This window comes from Dunckerocampus dactyliophorus, chromosome 6 (assembly GCF_027744805.1).
Source record: "Dunckerocampus dactyliophorus isolate RoL2022-P2 chromosome 6, RoL_Ddac_1.1, whole genome shotgun sequence".
Lineage (NCBI taxonomy): Eukaryota > Metazoa > Chordata > Actinopteri > Syngnathiformes > Syngnathidae > Dunckerocampus > Dunckerocampus dactyliophorus.
In genome coordinates this window covers 12,183,114-12,206,449 of record NC_072824.1, presented here as the reverse complement: position 1 = coordinate 12,206,449, position 23,336 = coordinate 12,183,114, and the positions used below count along the sequence as shown (strand labels likewise).

The window sequence follows — 23,336 nt, the reverse complement described above, 5'->3', positions numbered from 1 at the left end:
AGAAGGCATTTTTATGATGCAAATGCATAACTCTTTTCAACACATATTGCCTTGAGAAGCCAAACTCTTTACTTAAATGACCCAGCAGCTAAGCAGAACTACGTTCCTAATCACGGAAATCCGACAAGAACTGAACTGGTGGGATGATATAGTCCACTGCTGATGGGGATGTCATACGACTTCATGTCAAAAAATCTTTAATTCATACTGACGACATGAACCAAGGAGTGAACATTACCGTCGATAGCCGCGAGAGGGCACTCTACTGTAGTTTTGTGACAACTATATGCTGCTCATGTACAGTCCTCCCTCGTTTATCATGGTTAATTGGTTCCATATCCAACCACAAAAATTGCATTTCCTGTAAGTAGGATTCATTCAATATTAATAAATAAAATATTTTCTTAGAGCATAGAATAAATATTTCATGTATATAATAAATATACGATTTTTACAATTATTAGAGCCCTGTAGACATGAAATAACACCCCAGTAGTCACCGTTACACTCCTATTATTCTTTGTTTAAACCAGATTGCTCAACTATAATGCGCAGGCTACGGGATCACTGCACTGGACATAAAGAGACGGCTGCCGCTAGCACAGCAAGGAGTGGCGAAGAAGTACAAAGCAAGAAGCCAAACCCTTCCCACTTCCACACGAAATGGGAGGAGAACTGGGAAGAGAACTATGTCATTTTGGACATGCCATGCAATGTCAAGGTAATCTAATATAATGGCATTACTCATCAATGTAACATACTGACGCCCAGTGGCCAGAATACTACATATAACTTGTCTTTCAATATTTTTTCACTAATAATCCATAGTCAACCACAAAACAGCAGTCATTTACTAATTAATTAGGTTTTGAAAACTGACAGAGTGAGGGAGCAACGTTCGAACCGCAATGTTGCAAGGGACGACTACACCCCTGAAAAAAATAAACTTATACTTGTTTACCGGACTCTCTGGCTTGTTCTGTTCATTTAGCCTATTCCGCCTCCCAGTTATGATTTTATGCTATTGCGTAGCTCAATTCATTAATTAATTAAGTACAGTCTTTTGTTATGTGTGCTATTGTGTGGTTGAATAACTTGCCTTTCCACATTAAATGTCTGTTCCTGGTCTTGAATTTTGTGAAATACATTTCTAAATAAATGCAACTTGCCTAGTGAGTCTTATATGCCTTTTACCCTCTTCATATTTGGCCTAACGGTGGCCTAGTGGTTAGCATGTTGGCCACACAGTCAGGAGATCTGACAGATCTGAAAGACCTACAGTAGGTTGGGCATCTCTGTGTGTAGTTTGCATGTCCTCCCTGTGCGTGTGTGGATTTCTCCTGATACTCAGGCTTCCTCCCACATTTCCAAAAATATGCATGTTAGGTTAATCAGCGACTCTAAATGGTATGAATGTGAGTGTGTTCTTTTTGTTATTTGTCTGCATGTGCCCTGCGATTGACTGGCGACCAGTCCAGGGCGTACCTTGCCTTTCGGCCAAAGTCAGTTGGGATAGGCTCCAGCATACCCGTGACCCTAGTGAGGATAAGCCGATGGATGACATTTTTTGACTGATGCAACTTATACTGCGGAAATTACAGTAGAATTTTGTTTTTCATGGCTTTTATCGAAAAGCGGTTAACTTATTTTACATTTGTATGACAACAGTATAACTCACCCATAATATAAAGGCCTTGGTTTTTAGTTTATGCATAGCTGTATTAAAAGAGGATATGCATATTCATTAGCACATATGCAAGTACAGTATGTCTACAATAGCACCCCTAAGATTGAAAACTATCCGTTCCGAAATGTTGGTCAACCTCCCATTTGTGTGGATTTTGAAACAATCCTTGGCATAGGAAATAAAATCAAACCTCAGGTTTTATATGCTCCAGTTTTTGTATAATTCAGCTTTCATACAATATTGCATGTAACAAACTTGTCCGTTTGCCGTGTAATGCATCGTTCTGAGAAATCGAGTGCCTAAACATAGCATCCTATGCGTTGCTGACTCACTGACAGCTAAATAACGCACCATGGGGCCAAAAAATTTCATAAAGAAGGTGAGAAACATTATTGAATGTATATTTTGTTCATATTTTGGACCTGATTAATTGGACTTACATAATTTCCTAGGGGAAAAAAATACCTCGGTTTTTTGGGCATTTCGGTTTTCATGTAACCCAATGGAACTAATTAATAATGTGCAGCGACACATGCCGCGATCCATGGCAAGTGGTTCAAACTAAAATTGAAACTCATTATCAAATTTTATGACCCGAGGCTGAAGAAGATTTGACATGGATTCATGTTGACATGAACAAGCTGGTATGTCTGTATCCAACGCAGGATAGGTTTCAGGGTGAGTGGAGATTTATGACAAGATTTTACATGCGTGTTGTTAAAAATAGGTCACCTGATCTCTTTGTGTTGTTGTCGTCTCCATTCTGCAGAACGGCACCTCGTAACATTGCTGAAGAGAGGGGGTTTGTTGTCAGTTTGCTCTGCGTACATGTGTACTGGACAAATCACATTTTGTTTTGGAGAAGTCAAAATTGGAGCAAACAATTACTATGTGGCATCACATTTGATGAGTGTTCTTGATATTATACAGTGGTGTGAATAAGGGTTTGTCTTATTTCTTTGCATGTTTGTCACACTGAAATGTTTCAGATCATCAAACAAATTTAAATATGAATCAATGACAACACAATTGAACACAAAATGCAGTTTTTAAATGAAACTTTTTATTATTAAGGGAGAAAAAAAAATGCAAACCTACATGGCCCTGTATGAAAAAGTGATTCCCTACCAGAAAGAAAGTAATTCAGATCTATCAATCTGGAAAATGTTATAAAGCCAGCAATGTGTGGTTTGCTGGAATCCCCGAGCTTTAGAAATGTTGTTTCCAAATTTTTTTGAAATTTTGGAAATGTTTTCACCATTTGTGGATAATGGCTCTCACAGCCATTATCCACAAATGGTGAAAACGGTGAACCTTGCCAGGAGTGGCCAGTCAACCAAAATTACCCCAAGAGCGGAGCGACGACTCATCCAAGAGGTCACAAAAGACCCCACAACAACATCCAAAAAACTGCAGGCCTCACTTACCTCAGTTAAGGTCAGTGTTCATGACTCCACCATAAGAAAGACACTGGGCAAAAACAGCCTGCATGGCAGAGTTCCAAGTCGAAAAACACAACATTACAAAAACAACATTAAGGTTTGTCTCCATTTTGACCTTAAAAAGACGCTTCATGCTGGAAAACCCTCCAATGTGGCTGAATTACAACAATTCAGCAAAGATGAGTGGGCCAAAATTCCTCCAAAACGCTCTAAGAGACTCATTGCAAGTTATCACAAACGCTTAATTGCAGTTGTTGCTGCTCTGGGTGGCCCAACCACTTATTAGGTTTAGGGGGCAATCACTTTTTCCACACAGGGCCATGTAGGTTTGGATTTCTTTCTCTCTTAATAATAAACATTTTCATTTAAAAACTGCATTTTGTGTTCAGTTGCGTTGTCTTTGACTAATATTTAAATTTGTTTGATGATCTGAACATTTAAGTGTGACAAACATGCAAAAAAATAAATCAGCAAGGAGGCAAACACTTTTTCACACCACTGTATATCACATATAAACAGTATGCATTCAAAAGGGTTAATGCTTGAGGGTGGAGACAGATGGATGTTATCAAGTAGTTTTCATATCTATGAGTCTTCCAGAACATCACATTTTCTGATGTGCACTTTGCCATTTTTTTAACACCAAAGAATCAATCCTCCCACTTACCCACTCCGTCCTCTTCCATTTCCACTACTTCCTGTAAAAAGGCAAATAATATGTATTTACTGTGATGGAGTTGGTGATAGTGCGCAGCAAACGACATGAAGTCAGGAGTTATTGTCTTTCAAGTATGAGATTTCACAAAGCTTCATTAATATCACCATATACAGAAGTGCATTTAAGAGAAAAGACCAGCCTGCTTTCAAGACAAAATAAAGTAAAAAGATGCCAAAATGAAAAAAAAAAAAAAAAAGTGACAGACATTTGCTGTCAATTACCCTCAGCGTGCCCACTAAAAGATTTTCTGGCAGGGCTTGTTGCTGGCAAATTGATGTAAAGGTCACACATTAAAGTCTCTTCCATCACAGCCTGCATCACTCATCTAAGGTATTCTTTTTTTTTTTAAATAAATGAAGCTGGCTGACTTTAGCTAAAAGGTTTCCTGTGGATATTAAAAAAACACCCTGAAAAGGCAGCAAGAGAAGAGTAATAATAACTTACTTTTCTGAAGCGCCCTCAAAGAGATGATTGTACAGTAACTGAACTTGACTGAGGGTAAAGTGCTCACATGTTCAAATAAGCACTTCTATTGAGAACAGGGATTGTCGTAATTATATTCCAGAACTGTCAACCTTGAAGAAATTTTGAGTCCCCCCCCACTTTGATATTTTATATATTTTTTAAATTTTGGAAAAAGGTTAAAAACTGTTACACATATTTAAAGACAAATTTCAGCTATTTCTTGTTACATTTTGCCTTTTGATATATTTTCCCCATTTTTTTTTGTTATTGTTTAATTTTATTTCTACACAGGCCACAATGGCGCCCGGGCCGCACTCTGGACACCCCTGCTTTAGCTTGGAGGCAGCGAACATTTGTAGTTAAAGAGAGAAGGAGAGTGGTGTGGAGTACCTGGAGATCAGCAAAGCGTACGAGTGTACTCAAGTGTCAAAATTTGTGTCGAATACAAAACATGCGTACATCACGTGTCAAACTCAAGGCCCGGGGGCCAAATGTGGCCCACCACATCATTTTATGTGGCCTGCGAAAGCCTGGGAATAATGTGAGTCAGTAATGCACTTATACTAATAATGCACCCTTTTCCTTCTAAATGTATTTGTGCTTTCATTTTGACAGGAAAATAGTACTGCATGCAATCCTTCTAAACTTTAATATATCTGATAAAGATATTCCAAGCATTTATTGTTATCAAAATAAATACTTGAATGTGTGCTTGTCACCTTGACATCCTCACTTCACTTTCCATTTCAAAGCAAGGTGCCTGGATGTCTGCAATTTCTGTATTGCCGAGAAGCCACGCATCAGGCAAGCTTTGGTAACATGTAGTGATCCTCTATCAACAAGAACAGGACCCTACAGTATCCATCAATTTGTTAGTAAAGATATAATACAGTAATCAAATGCAACTATGTAATAATATCATGAGGTTATATTCATATACAGTCAAACCTGTCTTAGCGGCCACCTTCATAGAACGGTCACTGAAAAATCCCCTGCAGCACCAAAACATTACCGCAAAGTAGGCTGGGAACAGGACGTGCTCCCAGCGACGCTACAATACAATACAATACTGCCTCCACGCTAAAACCATGCTAGCAAAAGTTTTTAAAAAGCCGCGGGAGCAAAACTGAGTTCGGTTGTACTTAATTGAAGTATTTTAGAATGTACTCACGTTATTTTTCATCAATCCTCATCCACAAATCGATCAAAGTCCTCATCTTCTGTATTCAACACAAACAAAGCCGTCTTCTTTTCCGTTCGCTACTAGTCTGTTAACTTGTCAGTGTTATTCAGCTCCGAAGCAAAGAAGGAAACTTCTTCTGTTGCTTCTGCCAACTTTATTTATTGAACGCGGCCACCAGACAGCAGCTCAGAACACACACACATCTCTCAGCATCGTCTCTCCTTCCTGCTTGCCCACAAGGCAAAGGTTAAACAAGCCCCACTACATAGCTGTCCAGCCAATGCCTGTAAGAAATGACACCGTTTATTTCCTGGTGTGCACTGGTCAATACTGTAATGCCGCTTGTTGTGTGGAAGGAGAGACTCACGTCGCCGATGCACTTTAATGGCTTTATTAACAGCGGAGAACACTGCAGGACTTTACATCCACGCCAACATAAACACACTTCCCAACTCTCTCGAAACTCACAGCTAGCACTGAGCCTAGCTCTCCTGCTCGGGACGCCCACCGTCACTTACCGTCACTTCCTGATGAACTAAAGCTGTAATGACACTCTGCTGCATAAAAAGTAAAATATTAAAAACAAGCGTAAGACATTACTAGCACAGCTTTGTTCTGTGGGTCGTGGATAATAACAAGCCAAGTAGATTCAAGATTCAAGAGTTTTATTGTCATATGCATAGTAAAACGGACAGTTATACTAAGCAATGAAATTCTTATTCTGTTCATTCTCCCAAGAAAAGAAAGAAAACACAAGAAAAAGAATAAGAAAACACAAGAAAAAGAATAAGAACATCAGTAGTGCTGTACAACTTTTATCCGCAGTCCCACAGTGCCCTCTACTGGTCAACATTATTATTATTTTTTTCTCTTTTTTCCTTTTTTTCCTCTACTGGTCAACATTCACACTGGACGCCAACCTGTCTATAGAGGCCACCAGTCTATAGCGGCCACTTTTGAAGTCTCCCTCTAGTGGCCGCTATAGACAAGTTTGACTGTATATTGACCGTTACAAATAGCCCTCAGAGTGCAGCCGTAACTGCGATGTGGCCCTCAATTAAAATTAGTTTGCCACCCTTGGTGTACATGTTGGCAAGTCTGACATTCTGTCAGTGGTCGAATTGAATGTGATTTCTTACTAACGCCAGGTCAAAAAACATTGGCAGCTGTGGCTGGAGGCAACTTCCTGATGTACTTTTTTTTATGGCAGTAGCTGAATTTGAAGTACATGATGCTCTGTGCCAACTCCACCACAAGGGATGTCAAAAAAGGAATAATGAGAAACGCTACCAGCACCTGCAAAAAGTGTAGCGCTTCGGAGCAGGGACATGAAATCGCCAAAAAATGGCAAAAAATCCAAGGCACTCTCTTATCCTGTTAAAATGCCTTTATTATTTTATGGTATGTCTTAATGGCATCACAGGGATGCTCTGGATTGCTGTATACGGTATTTGAAGCAAATTGTGGTCACAGCAGATAATGACTGGTTTTCGGACCCCCCCCGGGCCACCTCCAAATATAGTTAAACTGCACATTTTGGAGCGGCCTTTTATTGTGGCCAAGCTAAGGCACCCTTGTGCGATAATCAGCCTGTCTCATCAGCATCTTGATATGCCACACCTGTGGAGGTGGCTAGATTATGAATCAAAAATGATGAACGCTCACTAACACAGATTTAGACAGATTTGTTGTGAACAATATTTGAGAGAGATAGGCCTTTTGAGTACATAGGAAAAGTTTGACATTTTTGAGTTCAGTTGATAAAAAATGAGAGGAAAAACAAAAGTGTTACGCCTATATTTTCGTCGAGTGTCTCATAAGTGGTCATTATCCAGCAGTTTTATGGGCCTCTGCATGCGTTTTAAAATATTGGTTGCACTACTTGGCTGTTGGTGTGAAACTAATGTGTTACACTTTCCGTACTGTTGTTTACAATGAACTCATCAGTGGTATTAATGTGGGCTGAGCAGTTTGCTCCTATCGCTATGACAGCATTGGTTTTGTTGATTCTGTGCTGTGTGTTAGTCGTCCCTTGTTTATCATGTTTAATTGGTTCCAGACGCAACCGTGATCAGTGAATTTCCACAAAGTAGGATTCAATATTATCTCACTCAATCCCAGCCATTTTTCAAAACACAACCCCTCCTGACTGTGTGGCCAACATGCTAACCACTCGGCCACTGTGCGGCCTAGAACATAGGTACGTTTCAGGAGAATATCAGTTCCCGACTAAAAAGGAAGGAAGGAGGAAAAACAGCTTTTTGTGAAAAGATACATTTCAAGCATAGTTTTCACTTTGGCACAAATATTTGTTTGCTTTTGTGACAGCTGAAATATTGAAATAACTATACCAACATAAACAACACAACAAAGGGACTGTAACTATGTATTTATTTATTTATTTATTTAAAATAACTTTTTTATAAATATAACACCATGAACTATTTACAATTTTCACATTTGGAACCAACCTGTGTGCATGTGCGCGCGTGTGTGTGCATGTGCATGCGTTAAAATTTCCCCACAATGCGGAACCTTCTGCACGCTACACTCCCCCACACTCTCTCACTTTCTCCTTACTGTTATGTGGGATTCTTCATTGAAATGATCCCTGCCGAGCACTCATCAAATGCACTTTTGCCACCTTGTGTCCGCTTTTATGGCTTAAAAGTGCTCTGAAATGTTAATGCATTAGCGCAAAGTTTCATCATGACTTTTTTTTGCCTCTCAAGCAAAAAAAAAAAAAAAGAAAAAAAAAAGACTCATAAAAATGTTGTTGGGATTGGGCGTTCGGGATTATAAAAATGCATAAATGTCTTTCGTATTGAAAGTTCATAAAAAAAAACGTAGTTAATTGAGTTAATAAATGGAATGTTTCATTAGTTAGAGCAGAGAAAACGTGTTTGTGACTTTCTAAAGTCTTTTTTAATCAAGTTTGTTCATTGGAAGACATTTCACAGGTAGCAGCACAAGAGTGTATTGAAAAGCTACTTCCAGAGTTGCATTTTTCCCTGTTTTTTCCTGCCCGACAAGCTAAATGCAGTTTTCAACATTACTAGAGCACCGCAGACATAAAATAAGACCCCTATAGTCACCTTTACACTCGTATTATTCTTTGTTTAAAATACACTGCGTACGCTATGGGATCACTGCAGGAACACAAGAAACGGCCGCCGCTAGCATACCAAGCTACCGAGCTAACTAGTTAGCCTCTTCAATTTACTTATTCTAAACTTAAAAAAAGTGTTTCAATCTTATTGGGGAAGAAGGACAAAGAAACCAAAAACTTACCACTTAATTTAATTGAATTTAAATAAAAATCATTTTGGAAATAGGGCTTCACGGTGACTAGTGGTTACTGTGTTGGCCTCACTGTCAGGAGATCGTGGGCTCGTATCTCCATTTGGGCATCTCTGCTGCATGTTCTCCCCGTGCGTGCGTGGGTTTTCTCCGGGTACTTCGGCTTCCTCCCACATTCCAAAAATACAGTATGTATGCTAGGTTAATTGGAGACTCTAAATTATCCATAGGTGTGAATGTGAGTGTAAATGGTTGTCTATATGTGCCCTGCGATTGGCTGGCGACCAGTCCAGGGTATACCCCGACTCTCGCCCCAAGACAGCTGGGATAGGCTCCAGCATACCTGCGACCCTAGCATACAGAAAATGGATGGATGGATAGAATTTTGTAAATAATTATTTATAATATATAATAATACTAACAACCTCTCTCCAAATTATCACTTGCTCTCAATTAACCCCCTGTCCTATTTGCAGATTAGGTAAATAAACACCCTGGCTATAATTACAGCATTTACTGTATGGTCCAGCCACACAAACCTTTGCTATGTCACAACTCCTCCAGGCAGCATTATTCTGATCAATACAACACTGCCATAAAAACTGCAGTTCAGAACATTTAAATGGTAAATCCTCCCTACTATTAACATATTTTCTAAATTAACAATTTATCAAGGAAAATAAGTCCAATGCACTCAACTGCTGTGTTTAAACTTCAGGCAGGAAATGTATTATTCAAGTTATAACGCCATGAATACATTTGTGGGACAAATCCTCCTTATAAGATGATAGAAAAAGCTTGTTCGACAAAGATTCTAACTGCTGTTGTTCACAATATAGGCAAGTGTGTTCATGTGTGTGTGTGTGTGTCTCACCGTTTGGCCCACTGTGGTCTCTTCTTCCTCCTCTTCCCCTGAAACTTCTGCACTCTGTGATCTAAAATGGGAACATACACACCCCGTCAAAAATGCAATGATAGCAATAACGTACACTGGCTTGTAATAAGGAGAACAGCAGCTCTGTTATTGCCATGGCGACTGAGGAGGATATTGGCGAACTCGCCAGAACACATCTCATGTTGTGTTAGTGCTAGCGTCACAGCTAACATTTTCTGTGTTATAGATTGTGTGCAAGCTGTGAGTGGGCTCTGTATGAATCAATTTTATAAAACATAGTATCTATTCTATTTCAACACTGCTTTGTAAACTGACACATTTTGGGGCTTCAAATCATGCAGTTGTCAATTGAATTATTTCTCTACACAGCAAAAATAGGTAACTGTGACCTTACAATAACATTTTCAAAATTGATGGCACAGTAGCTTGTAGGATTTCAAATTGCCCGCGATATAAGAAAATCATCAGAAGCTACAGTATTTATCCATTTCTTTAATACGGAGAAAAGCATCTGTTATTGCCATGGTAACCTTGGATCACTAACTTTAACGGTCTATAATATTAGTGGGCAGGCAAGGACGCCTCTCATGTTGTGTTGACATTACTGTATCACATACAATGTGAGACATGATGGTTAATGTTTAGCACGAACACCCATTGCTTTGTCCTTTTCAGCCCCTGAAGCTGGAGTTAGTCGGGGACAAAAGATCAATGAGCAAACTGCTGCCCATCACAGACAATCCCTGTCACCCTCTCCATAACACCAAGCAACACCAGAGAAGCTCTGTTGCCATAAGCAATGTTTTAGGTCATCTTTCATTCCACACACTGCACATTTCACTGTTTCCAATTATGCATATTACCATATAACATATTTCAATATTATAGGTTTCTAAATTGCGCTCGCTACACAGATGTGATGGTAGACATGCAATATTTTCATATGCTTCCGAGTAGCATAAATGCAATTGTATCTCAATGGCTGTTCATTAATATAGCTGACACTACGTATCTTATGCCACTTTCTGTCATTTCCAGCTTAAAGATACCCATCCATCCATCCATCCACTATGCTGCTTATCCTCACAAGGATCGCGGGTATGCTGGAGCCTATCCCAGCTGACTTCGGGGAAGAGGCGGGGTACACTCTGGACTGGTCGCCAGCCAATAGCAGTGCGCTTAAAGATACCCATACAAACAAATGTAAAAAAAAAAAATCAACTTTCACAGCAGCAGTATATTGGCTGAAAAGTCAATTAAACTTCATACCTGAAGAGGGAGCCAGGGAGCAAAAAATACAGCTCCTTTTAACTATGATGATAGTAATATACTGTAGAGCCTAATTTATCTTAGCGGAATGTATCTTTATCCTGTAATCCTTATTCAAGTCACACTCCTGCACGCCCGTACCTTTGCAAAGGCAGTGTGTTTAAATTCCCTCAGGAGCCACATTTAGGACAAGAGTGGTGGAGCTGAGCAACTGTACAATAAAAGAAGCGCGTGCAATCATGGGAGCGTCGTCTTTGGGGACTTGACAACGTTGTTCCGTGTGGTAGAGGAAAGAGTTTGCAGAGTAAAAACTCTTGCTAAAGCATACATAATGCACAATAGCAGCACAGCTTACAAGTGAAAGACGCAGCAAAAAGGGGAGGACAGCGTCATACGTTATGCATGAGGTGTCAAATCACTACTAAAGCATGTCTTCTGTACACTGTGGCTGTGTTCGTACCTGTTCTTTCCCACCTCCGGAGATGCCCACGGAAAAGAGCGAGGGCTTTGGGAATCCTGGGAGGATGGAGACAAAGGAGCTCCCTCCATCAGCCATTGATCCCTCAGAGACTTCCTCTAGGGGGGAACACAGAGCGTTGTCATACATCAGAAGAGACTATTAGCCTTGGTGTAGGTCTGCACTATGTAATTGGCCTTGAAGTTATAATTAGCATTGTCACATTCATCCTCATTATTGTTTCCTCATCTTCCTCCTCCTGCTGGTTCACTATCGCCTTTTCATTAACGCTGACTGGCTCACCCTGCATGCATCCTGTTAAAATAGTACTTCTATTTTGGCTGTATTGCTTTAACATTTCCTAGCTCCCTGGGAAATAATAACATATTATTTGTAACATCCTTTAAATGCGCTGCAGGATTCAACACCCATAAAAGTCTGGTCATTATGTGACATGTTATTTCATATTTGTCATAAGAAAAGACTCATTTCAGATGATGGTGATGATGATGCAACCACATAGAAGATGGCACATTAAAGTTAATATTTACCAAAAGAGATGTGAACAGGGGTGTCCTGAGGGCCATTTTCGACATTTAACCCACACCTCATTTTTGAATTGGCCCTCTGTATATTCTTAAAAAATGAATTCATTGCTAATGAGATTTTGTTAGATATTACACTCATTTGCTTTGTGTCACCTGTAACACAGTTGTTGATGTTTTGTTCAGATAGCTTAGCATATACAGTTGTGCCTTGGCCAAAAATGTTAACACAAAATACATTTTATAGACTATAATTATAGTTTTACATGCACAAAATTGTGCAAAAATAATTTAAAATGCCAACTGAATGGGCTATTGAACATTTTATATCAATTTACCAACACACAACAACACACAAACCCATCAATTAACAAAATAAACACATTATTGTGCTGCAACCACAATTTGCAAAAATGTAAAAAAATATATCAAACTAAATAGCAAGGTTCTGAAACCAATAAACATGTACCTTACCATTTAATATAGAAAATGAAAAAAAAAAGCGGCAGTGACATCGCAGAAGTGTGCTGGCAAGGTGGTGACGTGTGCTTTGTTTGACCGGGGATACAGCGAACATACTACTGTAAGTTTGTATGCTTATGTTTTGTTAGAATCAGAAATTTGTGTTATGGACGTAAAATGAGCCAGGCAGAAATCGAGTGTCACCCTCGATGTTCCGCCGGGTTAATAGAATGTTACGCGGCAACCGGAGTATTATGCTTTGCAGCCGATGACGGAGCCACTCCCGTTACATTTACATACCTCTGAAATGACGACGGTCTTATTTGTAAGCTGTAAAATTCTGAGGTCTTGCACCCTTTTCTCAATATTGCGGTCCATGTGTTTGTTATGTTGTGTATCGTAAAATGTTTTAATGAGCTAAATTAGGTCTCCTCAAGCAGACCAAAAAGTAGGCTACTCGCATGCATTCATGTGACAAAAATGTCAAAAAATGCTGACTGCCAGTAATAACACATTTTGCAGTACAATTTGCCACACATGAAAAAGGACTCTACATTTTGAAAATCTCCCCCTGACTTCCGAATAAACTGCACTGACCGCGGTATTCCAATGAAACTCATTTTTAACATCCGGTGTGCATAGGGTGACAATATACTGCTTTTCCCAATCCTGCAAATCCAACAAAATATTTTGCCGCCAGGCAAGTACTGTGGCCTCTCGAAGATCTATTCAGGGATGATAATCCACCTCCAGTTTGTTTGGAATTTAAACAGTTATTCTCATAGGAAATTATGAGTCCCCATCATAAATCATGTATTAATTGTACATATAAGTGACAAAGGAAGTAACACTGATCAGAATAAAATGTATCAGGGTGAGTCTCCTGAAAGGGGTACTAGTGGGTGCCATCACTTTGAGGGACATGATGCACAGACTACAGTGATTTGAAGTGATCTGATGTCAGTTCAGCCTGGTTGTGCATTGCCGAAAGTTTGTCACAAAGACGATGAAATAAATAATACAAAACCTTGGAACTTGTGTTTCAGTTGCTGTGGTTTCCAAAGCATAACACCTCATTGTGCACCAAATGCATTTTGCTATTCCCAAAACATGTACTTTGACCAAACTCTGACAAAATGTTACGCCTTGTTAACGTAAACAGCGAAGTCCGCACACAGTGTAACTAAAATTAAATCGAAGAAGACTAAATGCAAATGAGCTGACGTCTGCATCGATGCCCAATGCGAACGTCAGAGTACAGTATTTCCGGGTTATTTCATCAACATAACAAAAATGATACTGATTTAAATCAGAAATATAGTGTAGTGTCCATGATACGCGTTACAATACAATTTTCTACTGATTTGTTGTCTTCAATCAATACACTTTGGGGATTTTTTTTTTTTTTTTTACATCATGTTTCTGCAGAAGGTGAAACGTATTACTCTTGTGCTAACGAACGATGCTTTGAAGAGTTGAACGCTTTCAAGTGTTGAGTCTCGTACAGTTTGAAATATTGTCTATCCACTAGCTCTGTGTTACGTGAAAGAAACATCACCATTACGTCACATCCTAGACAGCCCAACAACACCGAAAATGCTAAGCTGTGAAAAAAAACTTCCCTGAAAAAGCCTCACCACATAAATTGTAATAAATAGAGTGTAAAATAGTGTACAATATCATTTTTCCATGACTGTTTATGCGTATGCACAGAAAAACAAAAGAAAAAGTTAATCACACTGAAAAGTTCAGACGCACATGTAAAAATTGTTTTTTCAAAACCTTTGATTTAAAACTCATACAAACTCATACACTTATTTCCTCACACAAAGTGCAAATCAAGTATTTAACAACATAATAATGTTAACAAGTAGATACATTAGTTTTGCAAATTTTTCTTTATGAACTGAAACAGAACAAGTGACAATTATGTTTTAATATGCAGATTGGTTAGAAAATAACTTCGATTTTTGCTTGCTATGTCACGCTGTTTGCTGACTAGAAGACATCGCTTTGGGCATTATGATCACTTATTAACAGAAATTCCCAAGGACGATCCAAGAGGCTCCATCCATATGAGGCTACTTTTACTTAATTCCCCCCGACTTGCTCCAAAAGGTGGTGGAAAAGGTAACCCATTCATGTAAATGAGACACACTGAGACATGCTTTGATACGTACCGCCCGCATTTCTTAGGCATAGGTCGTGGTATATATATATTGCAGCCTTTTGCGATAATGATATATATCACAATTAATTCTCTGGCATGTAAATTATAATAGAACCATTTCAAAACAGGCTCCTCCTTTGGCTGCTGGCGGTTGCGGAAACGTAATGCGTCATTTCCGGTTTTAGGACGTGTGCGTTTAAAAAGTTTGTCTGTATAGTAGTTGTATTATTCTCTCTCGACACTTATTAATCCACTTGCGAATTTCCTGTTCATAACTAGTTATTGTCTGCTCGAACACGGTTTCAGCTTGATTTGTGCTCAAGTATACTAAGCACTTATTCTTCTGCTGTTTCGCTACTTGCCACACAGTGGCCAAGTGGTTAGCATGTTGGCCACACAGTCAGGAGATCGGGAAGACCTGGGTTCAACTCTCCGCTTGGGCGTCTGTGTTTGAGTTTGCATGTTCTCCCCGTGCGTGGGTTTTCTCCGGGTACTCCGGTTTCTTCCCACATTTCAAAAACATGCATTTTAGGTTAATTGGCGACTCTAAATTTTCCATAGGTATGAATGTGAGTGTTGTTTGTGTATACAGGTATGTGCCCTGCGATTGGCTGGTGACTAGTTCAGGGTGTACCCTGCCTCTCGCCCGAAGTCAGCTGGGATAGGCTACAGCATACCACCGCAACCCTAATCCGTAGAAAATGGATGAATGGATGTTTCGCTACTTTACATTCAAGCTAGCTCAGTGGTTAGTGTGGCTTCTCTGTCTTAGCCCTATTCCTCGTCCTCTTTTAGTGATAATGACACTTGAGAGAAATGTAGTTTATTTGCCGCCATGGAGGCGAGGATTAGTAACTCAAAAGAGTGGTTCTGCACACGAGCAGACAGCCGGCAGAAAAAAACAGCTGGATCGGATTTCTCCAGAGGCTATGCATGAATTACGCCAAAATCGGAACCCGAAACAGATACTGGATTTACATTTTTCAAACTGTAAAACGTAAACATGATGTACTTCAATGTAACCTTGCATGCATGTTTGAAATAAAGTAAACTCAACTAAAATCAAAATTTGCGTCGTAGACCGCACTGTATACAGACATCCTTTTTCAGCAGCGGTTTTCACCAAATGCTGGAAGACGCCAGAAAACATCAGCGCGTAGCAGGTTAAAAAAAAACAAACATCTTTTTCAAACATGATAAGTGACCTTCAGTTATGTTTAAAGGAAAATTGAATGTATTTTTAGGTCTTATGGTGAGAGAGGAAACAGAGTCAGAAAACACCAGAAAACATGCTCCAGAAAAATCATTTTCTCTGGGATTAGGGGAGGCTCCAGTTGTATTATCTTCTCCGAGGAGAGGCTCACCGTGCCACACTTTATAGAGGTTCCAAAGTTTTATCAAGGTAAGTAAGTCTACCCAAAATAAATTTTGCACAACAATGTGTCTCCAAGCCCATAAAGTAAATATTACACAAAGCACCAAAGCAGCCATATTTGGCCACCATGACACATGATGTTTATTTGCTTCTGAAATCTCCGTCTCCACTCCAACCAATGTCCTCAGGTTTCCAAAAAGTCTGCCAACTGTTATTTGCTTGCGCCCTTAACCATAATGGGCACAAAACCATCTCTGTCTTCTCCTGCCGCAGAGAACAAGCTCCTCTCTGTTACCTTGCCTGCCCCTTTTGCTGGCTGGATGCAGACTACCTCAAAACCTTCCTACAAGGCCAGGAGCAATGTTGAAGCTGATGCTTTTCTTTTATTTTTAACAATCAGCTGACATTGACAGTGACAGATTAAGCAGAAGGTAAAATACAATAACCCTGCGGTAAGTTCTCCTTTTTATGACTGCAACACTTGTTAAAGGTAATAAATGTACTTAGAACTCTCTCTAAGGGAGGAAGTACGAGTTCATGAAAAATTAAAGCATCCTGCAACTTGCTTTAATGGCCACAATGTCAACAAACTCATGGATGCATTCATCCTATGGGGTGCAGATGCATTCATACCTGCATGCACAATAAGACAGGCTGCACTAAACTGCACAATTTGAGGAATGTGCCGCAGGCAGCGTAACACAGTAGAGTAGGAAGTGGGAAAGGCGGTTTGGAAATGATGTGAAAACAATGGAGGCCCTCTGTGACTTGCACTGGGTGGAAACACTTCAACAGGAGAAAGAGGTTGATGGCTTGTGAACAGGAAACACACATGAAGGCTATCTGCTCTCTAACAAGTCAGAATGAGTCTACTGAGGAATGTGAGTGTGTGTGAGAGAGGTGAGACATGAAGTGAGACATCTTAAGTAATCAGGTAGGTGTCAGACCTTGAGCTGCTGCAGTCTCAGTTTTTCATCCTCCATCTCTCTTTTGGCTCGCTCCTGCTCCTCCTGCAGCCGCCGCTTCTCCTGAAAGAGCACATGTAGGCGGCAGGAAGGCCAGAAATTGAATAAGAGAATGAATTGTGTCATAAATTAAGTAGCCAGATTGGAGGGCATAATGGGCATAATAAGTGATTACTCAATTCATTTATCATGAATTATTATTATTTGGTCGACTGTGTAGAATTGCTTGATGATTTATCGTGTCTTGAAGCATTGGAGGTAAAATGGAGTACACTACTTGGCTGCAGCCAGCAGAGGTGCTGTTGATTCAGTCTCAACTGTCAAAAGAAGGACAACATGACGTCAGCTAAGGGAAGGTGAGCTAAATCCACACAGACCTCCACTACATTCAAGATTCAAGAGAGTTTTATTGTCATGTGCATGGTAAAACAGCAGTTATACCATGCAATGAAAATCTTAATTATGGCACAACTCCTCCAAGCGGCATTATTCTGCTTAACATAACACTGGATTTGAAACAGGAGCAATTATCCCACATCATTAATATTAACATACAGTGGAACATCGCTTAGTGTGTTTTTTAACGTAAACAAATTCTGCCAAAATTTTGCTTCGGCTTGCATACATTTTCCAGTTTATGTACAATATGGTGCTCATCTTGTCATGTTATTAATACACTGTATTTTTATCACAAACATCCTTGTTAGCATAGTTTGCAAACAAAATAGCAACCGGACGTCAGCTACATTTACGATGTCATGAGCGGTTGGCACAATTCAATACTGTTTCTCACCTTCTTTATCACAATGCTGGTATTTGCATTTGTCTGTGTCCATTTTGGGTTGTTAAGGTGAGAAACACTATTGCATTCAAGAAATAACTCATGGCAAAACAGGAAGGTGGTGTTCTGGTGGCGTTTTGCTGCTACATAGTGTCTTTGGAAACAGTCACGTCAAGAATCACATTTTTAATGAAGGTAAAAGTAAACTTAAATGTTCATCCATTTAATTCATCATTTACAGTCGTGTCTCGCTACATCGCGGTTTGAACATTGCACCCTGACTCTATCGTGGTTTTTCAAATATTCATTAATTAATAAATGATTGCTATTTTGTGGTTGACTATGGCCTATTATTTGTCCCAAAAATACATATTTAAGAAAATGTTACATATTTTTGGCCTAAATTAATCATTTTCAAGCCTAAAAATGTTCTAAATTAACAAAAATACGAATACAGTTTGAGACAATACAAGACGTTGATGAACTGCAGTGTACACTGGCCACTATGTATCACTAGTAACATGTACCAGACTTGATTGCCAATGACAGGCTTTTATTATTTTATGATTATTTAACTCACAACAGGCACAAATAATAATAACAATAATAGTCATCATCATCATAATAACACGGGCTACTGTTACTACGGGCTACTCAGCCCCTGACAGTGGAGAGCCCACCGCAGAGTCCCCAGGCACTGCTTCCTCATTGGAAGACATGTCGGTGGGATTGAGGAGGTCAAAGTATTCCTTCCACCGGACCACAACATCTCGAATCGAGGTCAGCAGCATACCATCCCACCATAAACGATGTTGACCAAGCACTGCTTCCCCCTCCTGAGACGACGAGGGTGGTCCAGAATCTCTTCGAAGCCGTCCGAAAGTCATTCTCGAAGGCCTCTCCGAACTTGTTCGAGTTTTTGCCTCAGTGACCGCCAGGGCGGCAGATCGCTTGGCCTGCCGGTACCCGTCAGTTGCCTCCGGAGTTCCATAGGCTAAAAAGGCCCGATAGGACTCCTTCAGTTTGACTGCATCCCTCACCACTGGTGTCCACCAACGGGTTCTGGAATTACCGCCACGGCTGGCACCAACCACCTTACGGCCACAGCTTCAAGCAGCCGCCTCAACAATGGAGGCACAGAACATGGCCCACTCGGACTCAATGTCCGCCGCCTCCCTTGGAACATGGTTGAAGCTCTCCCTGAAATGGGAGTTGAAACTCCTTCTGACAGGGGACTCTGCCAGACGTTCCCAGCAGACCCTCACAACACGTTTAGGCTTGGTCTGACCAGCATTGTTGACATCTCCGCCCCTCTCTTCACCCAAGTGTCCAAAACATTTGGCCGCAAGTCCGACGACACGACCACAAAGTCGATCATTGAACTGCGGCCCAGGGTGTCCTGGTGCCAAGTGCACATATGAACACCCTTATGCTTGAACGTGGTGTTCATTATAGACAATCTGTGACGAGCACAGAAGTCCAATAACAAAACGCCGCTCTGGTTCAGATCAGGGGGGCCGTTCCTCCCAATCACACCTCTCCAGGTCTCACTGTCGCTGCCAACGTGAGCATTGAAGTCCCTCAGCAGAAGGAGGGTGTGTTCCAATTATCGTGGGAACACGCTTATCAGCCTTCCTGGTAAGGTTTATTCAGGGGTTCTGGAGAGGAGGATCTGCCGGATAGTTGAATCTCAGATTCAGGAGGAGCAGTGTGGTTTTCGTCCTGGTCGTGGAACTGTGGACCAGCTCTACACTCTCGGCAGGGTCCTTGAGGGTGCCTGGGAGTTTGCCCAACCAGTCTACATGTGTTTTGTGGACTTGAGGAATTCTGTGGGGAGTACTCCTTGGTTTGCATTGCTGGCAATAAGTCGGACCTGTTTCCAGTGAGGGTTGGACTCCGCCAGGGCTGCCCTTTGTCACAGATTCTGTTCATCACTTTTATGGACAGAATTTCTAGGCGCAGCCAGAGCGTTGAGGGGTTCTGGTTTGGTGGCTGCAGGATTGGGTCTCTGCTTTTTGCAGATGATGTGGTTCTGCTGGCTTCATAGAGCCGTGACCTTCAACTCTCACTAGATCGGTTCGTAGCTGGGTATGAAACGGCTGGGATGAGAATCAGCACCTCCAAGTCCGAGTCCATGGTTGTCAATCGGAAAAGGGTGGAGTGCCATCTCCGGCTCGGGGATGAGATTGGTCACGAGTGAGGGAAGGATGGAATGCGAGACCGACAGGCGGATTGGTGCGGTGTCTGCAGTGATGCGGACTCTGCATCGGTCCGTTGTGGTGAAGAGGGAGCTGAGCCGAAAGGCAAAGCTCTCAATTTACCAATTTACTTCTCACCTATGGCCATGAGCTTTGGGTAGTGACTGAATGGACAACATCGCGGGTACAAAATGAGCTTGGCTGGGCTCTCCCTTAGAGATAAGGTGAGAAGCACTGCCATCCGGGAGAAGCTCGAAGTAGAACCACTGCTCCTCTGCATTGAGAGGAGCCAGATGAGGTGGCTTGGGCATCTGGTCAGGGTGCCTCCCGGACGCCTCGTCCAACCGGTAGTAGGCCTTGGGGATGACCTAGGACACGTTGGAGAGACTATGTCTCTCAACTGGCCTGGGAACACCTCGGGATCCGCCGGGAGGATCTCGACAAAGTAGCTGGGGAGCGGGAACTCTGGGCTTCCCTGCTTAGGCTGATGCCCCCCCGACCCGACCTCGGATAAGTGAAAGAAGATGGATGGATGAATGGATGGCATTAATCACCTAATCTTAAAATGAGCATCATAACTCCTACTGTGTCTGGGGCAGTAGTGTGTGTGAGTCGCAGGAAAACAACCTCTGACTCAGTAGGGCTGAAGGTGTTTGGCGCCACCTGTTGATTTGCATGTATAAATCTCTGCACGTCAATATAAGACAACCCATCTTTTTTACACTTTATATTATATTATTATTCGCATCAATACTGCAAATAAAAATGAGAAAACAAGAAGAAATAACAGTGACTAGAACATAAGTGAGAAAGCATCTCAGGTATGTATGTGCCTGGGTCACTGTTAATACTAACAACACTATGCCCCATAGCGCTCAGTGCAACCTGATGTTGTTTTCCACTCTTTTTGAATTATGTATGAGTTACCGACAGCTCTTTACAGTGGACTCACAGCAATGGCCTCCAGACGCTGTTTGTACTTCTCTGCCTCATCCATCCTGGCACCTGAGACACAGACAAAAGGGGTCAGAGGTTAAAGACAAAGGATTAAACAACAATGCATTGTCTGGTTTGACTGAGTCCGATGGCTCTTGAGAATGGACCTAGTTTATTTCACAAGTCATCGGTCATGGATGCATCTTCTCATGCTTCATTAAATTCATTGTATGGTTGCATTCGTTTGATTCCCCACCCAGAGCAGGAGCTGACATTCCACTAAGCGACAAGTTTGTAACAAATGTGTTGGCTGGTAGTAGTCAAACCTCTCCCATTCTGAACAAAGCCTTTTTCATCATGTCACAATCCTTCCACACAAATTTGTAAAAGAAATATTTTGGTATCTCCAGCAAATGTCGTGGAGTTTCACATTATTTGAGATTCACAAGTCACAATTAAAAAAAAAAAAAAAAAACTAAAAAAAATGTTTCCCGATAGATTTAATCAAATTTACCAACAAACATTTAAGTCAAAATCTAATTCACTACGGATGTTCTGATCGATCGGCCACCAATCAGTATTGGACGATTTTCATGGAAAAGCATGTGACAGGCATATGCCGATCAATTATTTTCAAAGCTGATCACTTGTGGCTCGTCTGATTGCGGCCTGCAGTCTGCGGAGAAACCTGTGTGTGATGTAGTGTCCTGCTCTAATGTCTCGGGTAGTGTCCCCCTCCATCTCTCCTTCATACTGTGCAGACGTGCGCTGTGTGCCATTTCTGAGAGTGATATAAGAGTTTACAACTTGCAACACAAGCCATGAAAAATATCTTGCACGTTAAAAAGCTTTACCACGGCATTTGAAGTACTAACAGTTAATGGAGTATACTGAGTTTTGGAGGCTCACACAGCAGCAACAGTCAATCAAATGGCAGCAAACTTCGTCAAAACTCGGCCGTATGTGTGTGACAGTCAGAAGGCTAAGCAAATAACACGCACAATAATTAAATTCATCAGACTGCTGACACTGGGAAAACCCAATGGAAGAAAACTTGACTTTGCTATCATTTATTACTGGGGGTTTGTGAAAATAGTCTTATACAGTAGTTTGGCAAATGTTATGCATGACAACAAAAGATCAAAGCCTTTGAACGCCTGTTTTCCTTAACAAATGTCGCAATTACTGTCAGTAAATGCCATGAAACGTGTCTTGAGCAACAAATGTGTGGTTGTCAACGGAATCGCAAACGCATGCACACACTTTCCATATAACCTCATAAACAAACTTTTGTTTGAGGAGAGCAAAAGAGAGATTAAACCCATCTCTAGTTTTTACAATAAATCCAGGCAGAACTAAAACAAATGAACATTTCACACTAAAGTGGAACCTATACAGGTGGTCATTGGGTCATGTAAGTTCCATTCATAGACAGTGATGTAAGTGGAGTTTTGATGCAAGTCGGACCTTACACCTAAATTATACCTATATTAACTAAGTCACTCGCACTGTAGAGCATATCCCTCGGATATTCAAGATTCAAGAGTTTTTATTGTCATATGCACAGTAAAACAGGTAGTTCTGCTATGCAATGAAATTCTTGTTCTGTTCATTCTCCCAAAAAAAGAAAGAAAAACACAAGAAAATGAATAAGAACATCAGAAACATAAATACCAATAAATTAAGCAACAACAACAGAAGAGACATTAATACAAATAAATCAATCAATCAATAAATAAATATATAGTGCTATGAGTGTGTGCGTGTGTTGCGTGCGGCGTGTGTGGGTGCTTCGTTGAGAAGCCTGATGGCCTGTGGGTAAAAGCTGTTCGCCAGTCTTGTGGTCCTGGACTTCAAACTTCTGTAGCGTCTGCCTGACGGTAGGAGTGTCAATAATGAGTGTTGTGGATGCGTAGGACCCTAGTTTTATAAATGTCTTGCAGTGAGGGGAGGACTGCCCCAACAATGTTAATATTGTACATTCTACTACATTATAGATTCTACTACATGAGAAAACCAGGTTAGAGGTGAGAGGATAGGCTAAACCAAATCCAGAAGATATACACAAAAATCTTGTATGTCTTAGGGCAACCTAGCAAATGTTGTGGTCTTCCAAAGTGATAGATCTTTAACAGCCCTAGGGATGTTAGAGATCATAGTGAAAAATGAATCCAAGCCAACACCTGAGGGAGCCCTAAAACCGCCTTCAGCTATTGGGTGGGAAGTGTCAATGTATTATAAGTCTACTGTGGTGACAAATATAAAATGCTAAAATAAGAATAATAATAAGGGAAAAAAAACACTTGAGTAGTGTTCTGAAGAAAAGGGGTGGCAAGATGAACAGCAGATCTACATACTATGTAACAGTTAGGGATGGGTACCTTCCACATTTGAACCGATACGGTATCGGTATTTTGTGTGTGTTTATGTGGTAATAAATGTTAAATTACTATTTTAATTATTATTTTTTTCAATTTAAGATATTTAT

At 40.7% G+C, this 23,336-nt stretch overlaps 1 protein-coding gene across 1 annotated transcript in view; it reads right to left on the bottom strand.

Annotated features, from left to right (window-relative positions):
* Positions 1–23,336, bottom strand: part of palm3 (paralemmin 3) — a 63,549-nt gene that overhangs the window by 3,808 nt on the left and 36,405 nt on the right. The window contains exons 2-7 of the mRNA XM_054778140.1: positions 20,865–20,917; positions 16,916–16,996; positions 11,420–11,535; positions 9,670–9,730; positions 3,797–3,827; positions 2,420–2,476 (exon numbers count right to left, since the gene is read on the bottom strand). Of these exons, the coding sequence (XP_054634115.1) occupies positions 2,420–2,476; positions 3,797–3,827; positions 9,670–9,730; positions 11,420–11,535; positions 16,916–16,996; positions 20,865–20,909 (391 nt within the window). The 5' untranslated portion in view covers positions 20,910–20,917. The remainder of the gene's footprint in view (positions 1–2,419; positions 2,477–3,796; positions 3,828–9,669; positions 9,731–11,419; positions 11,536–16,915; positions 16,997–20,864; positions 20,918–23,336) is intronic.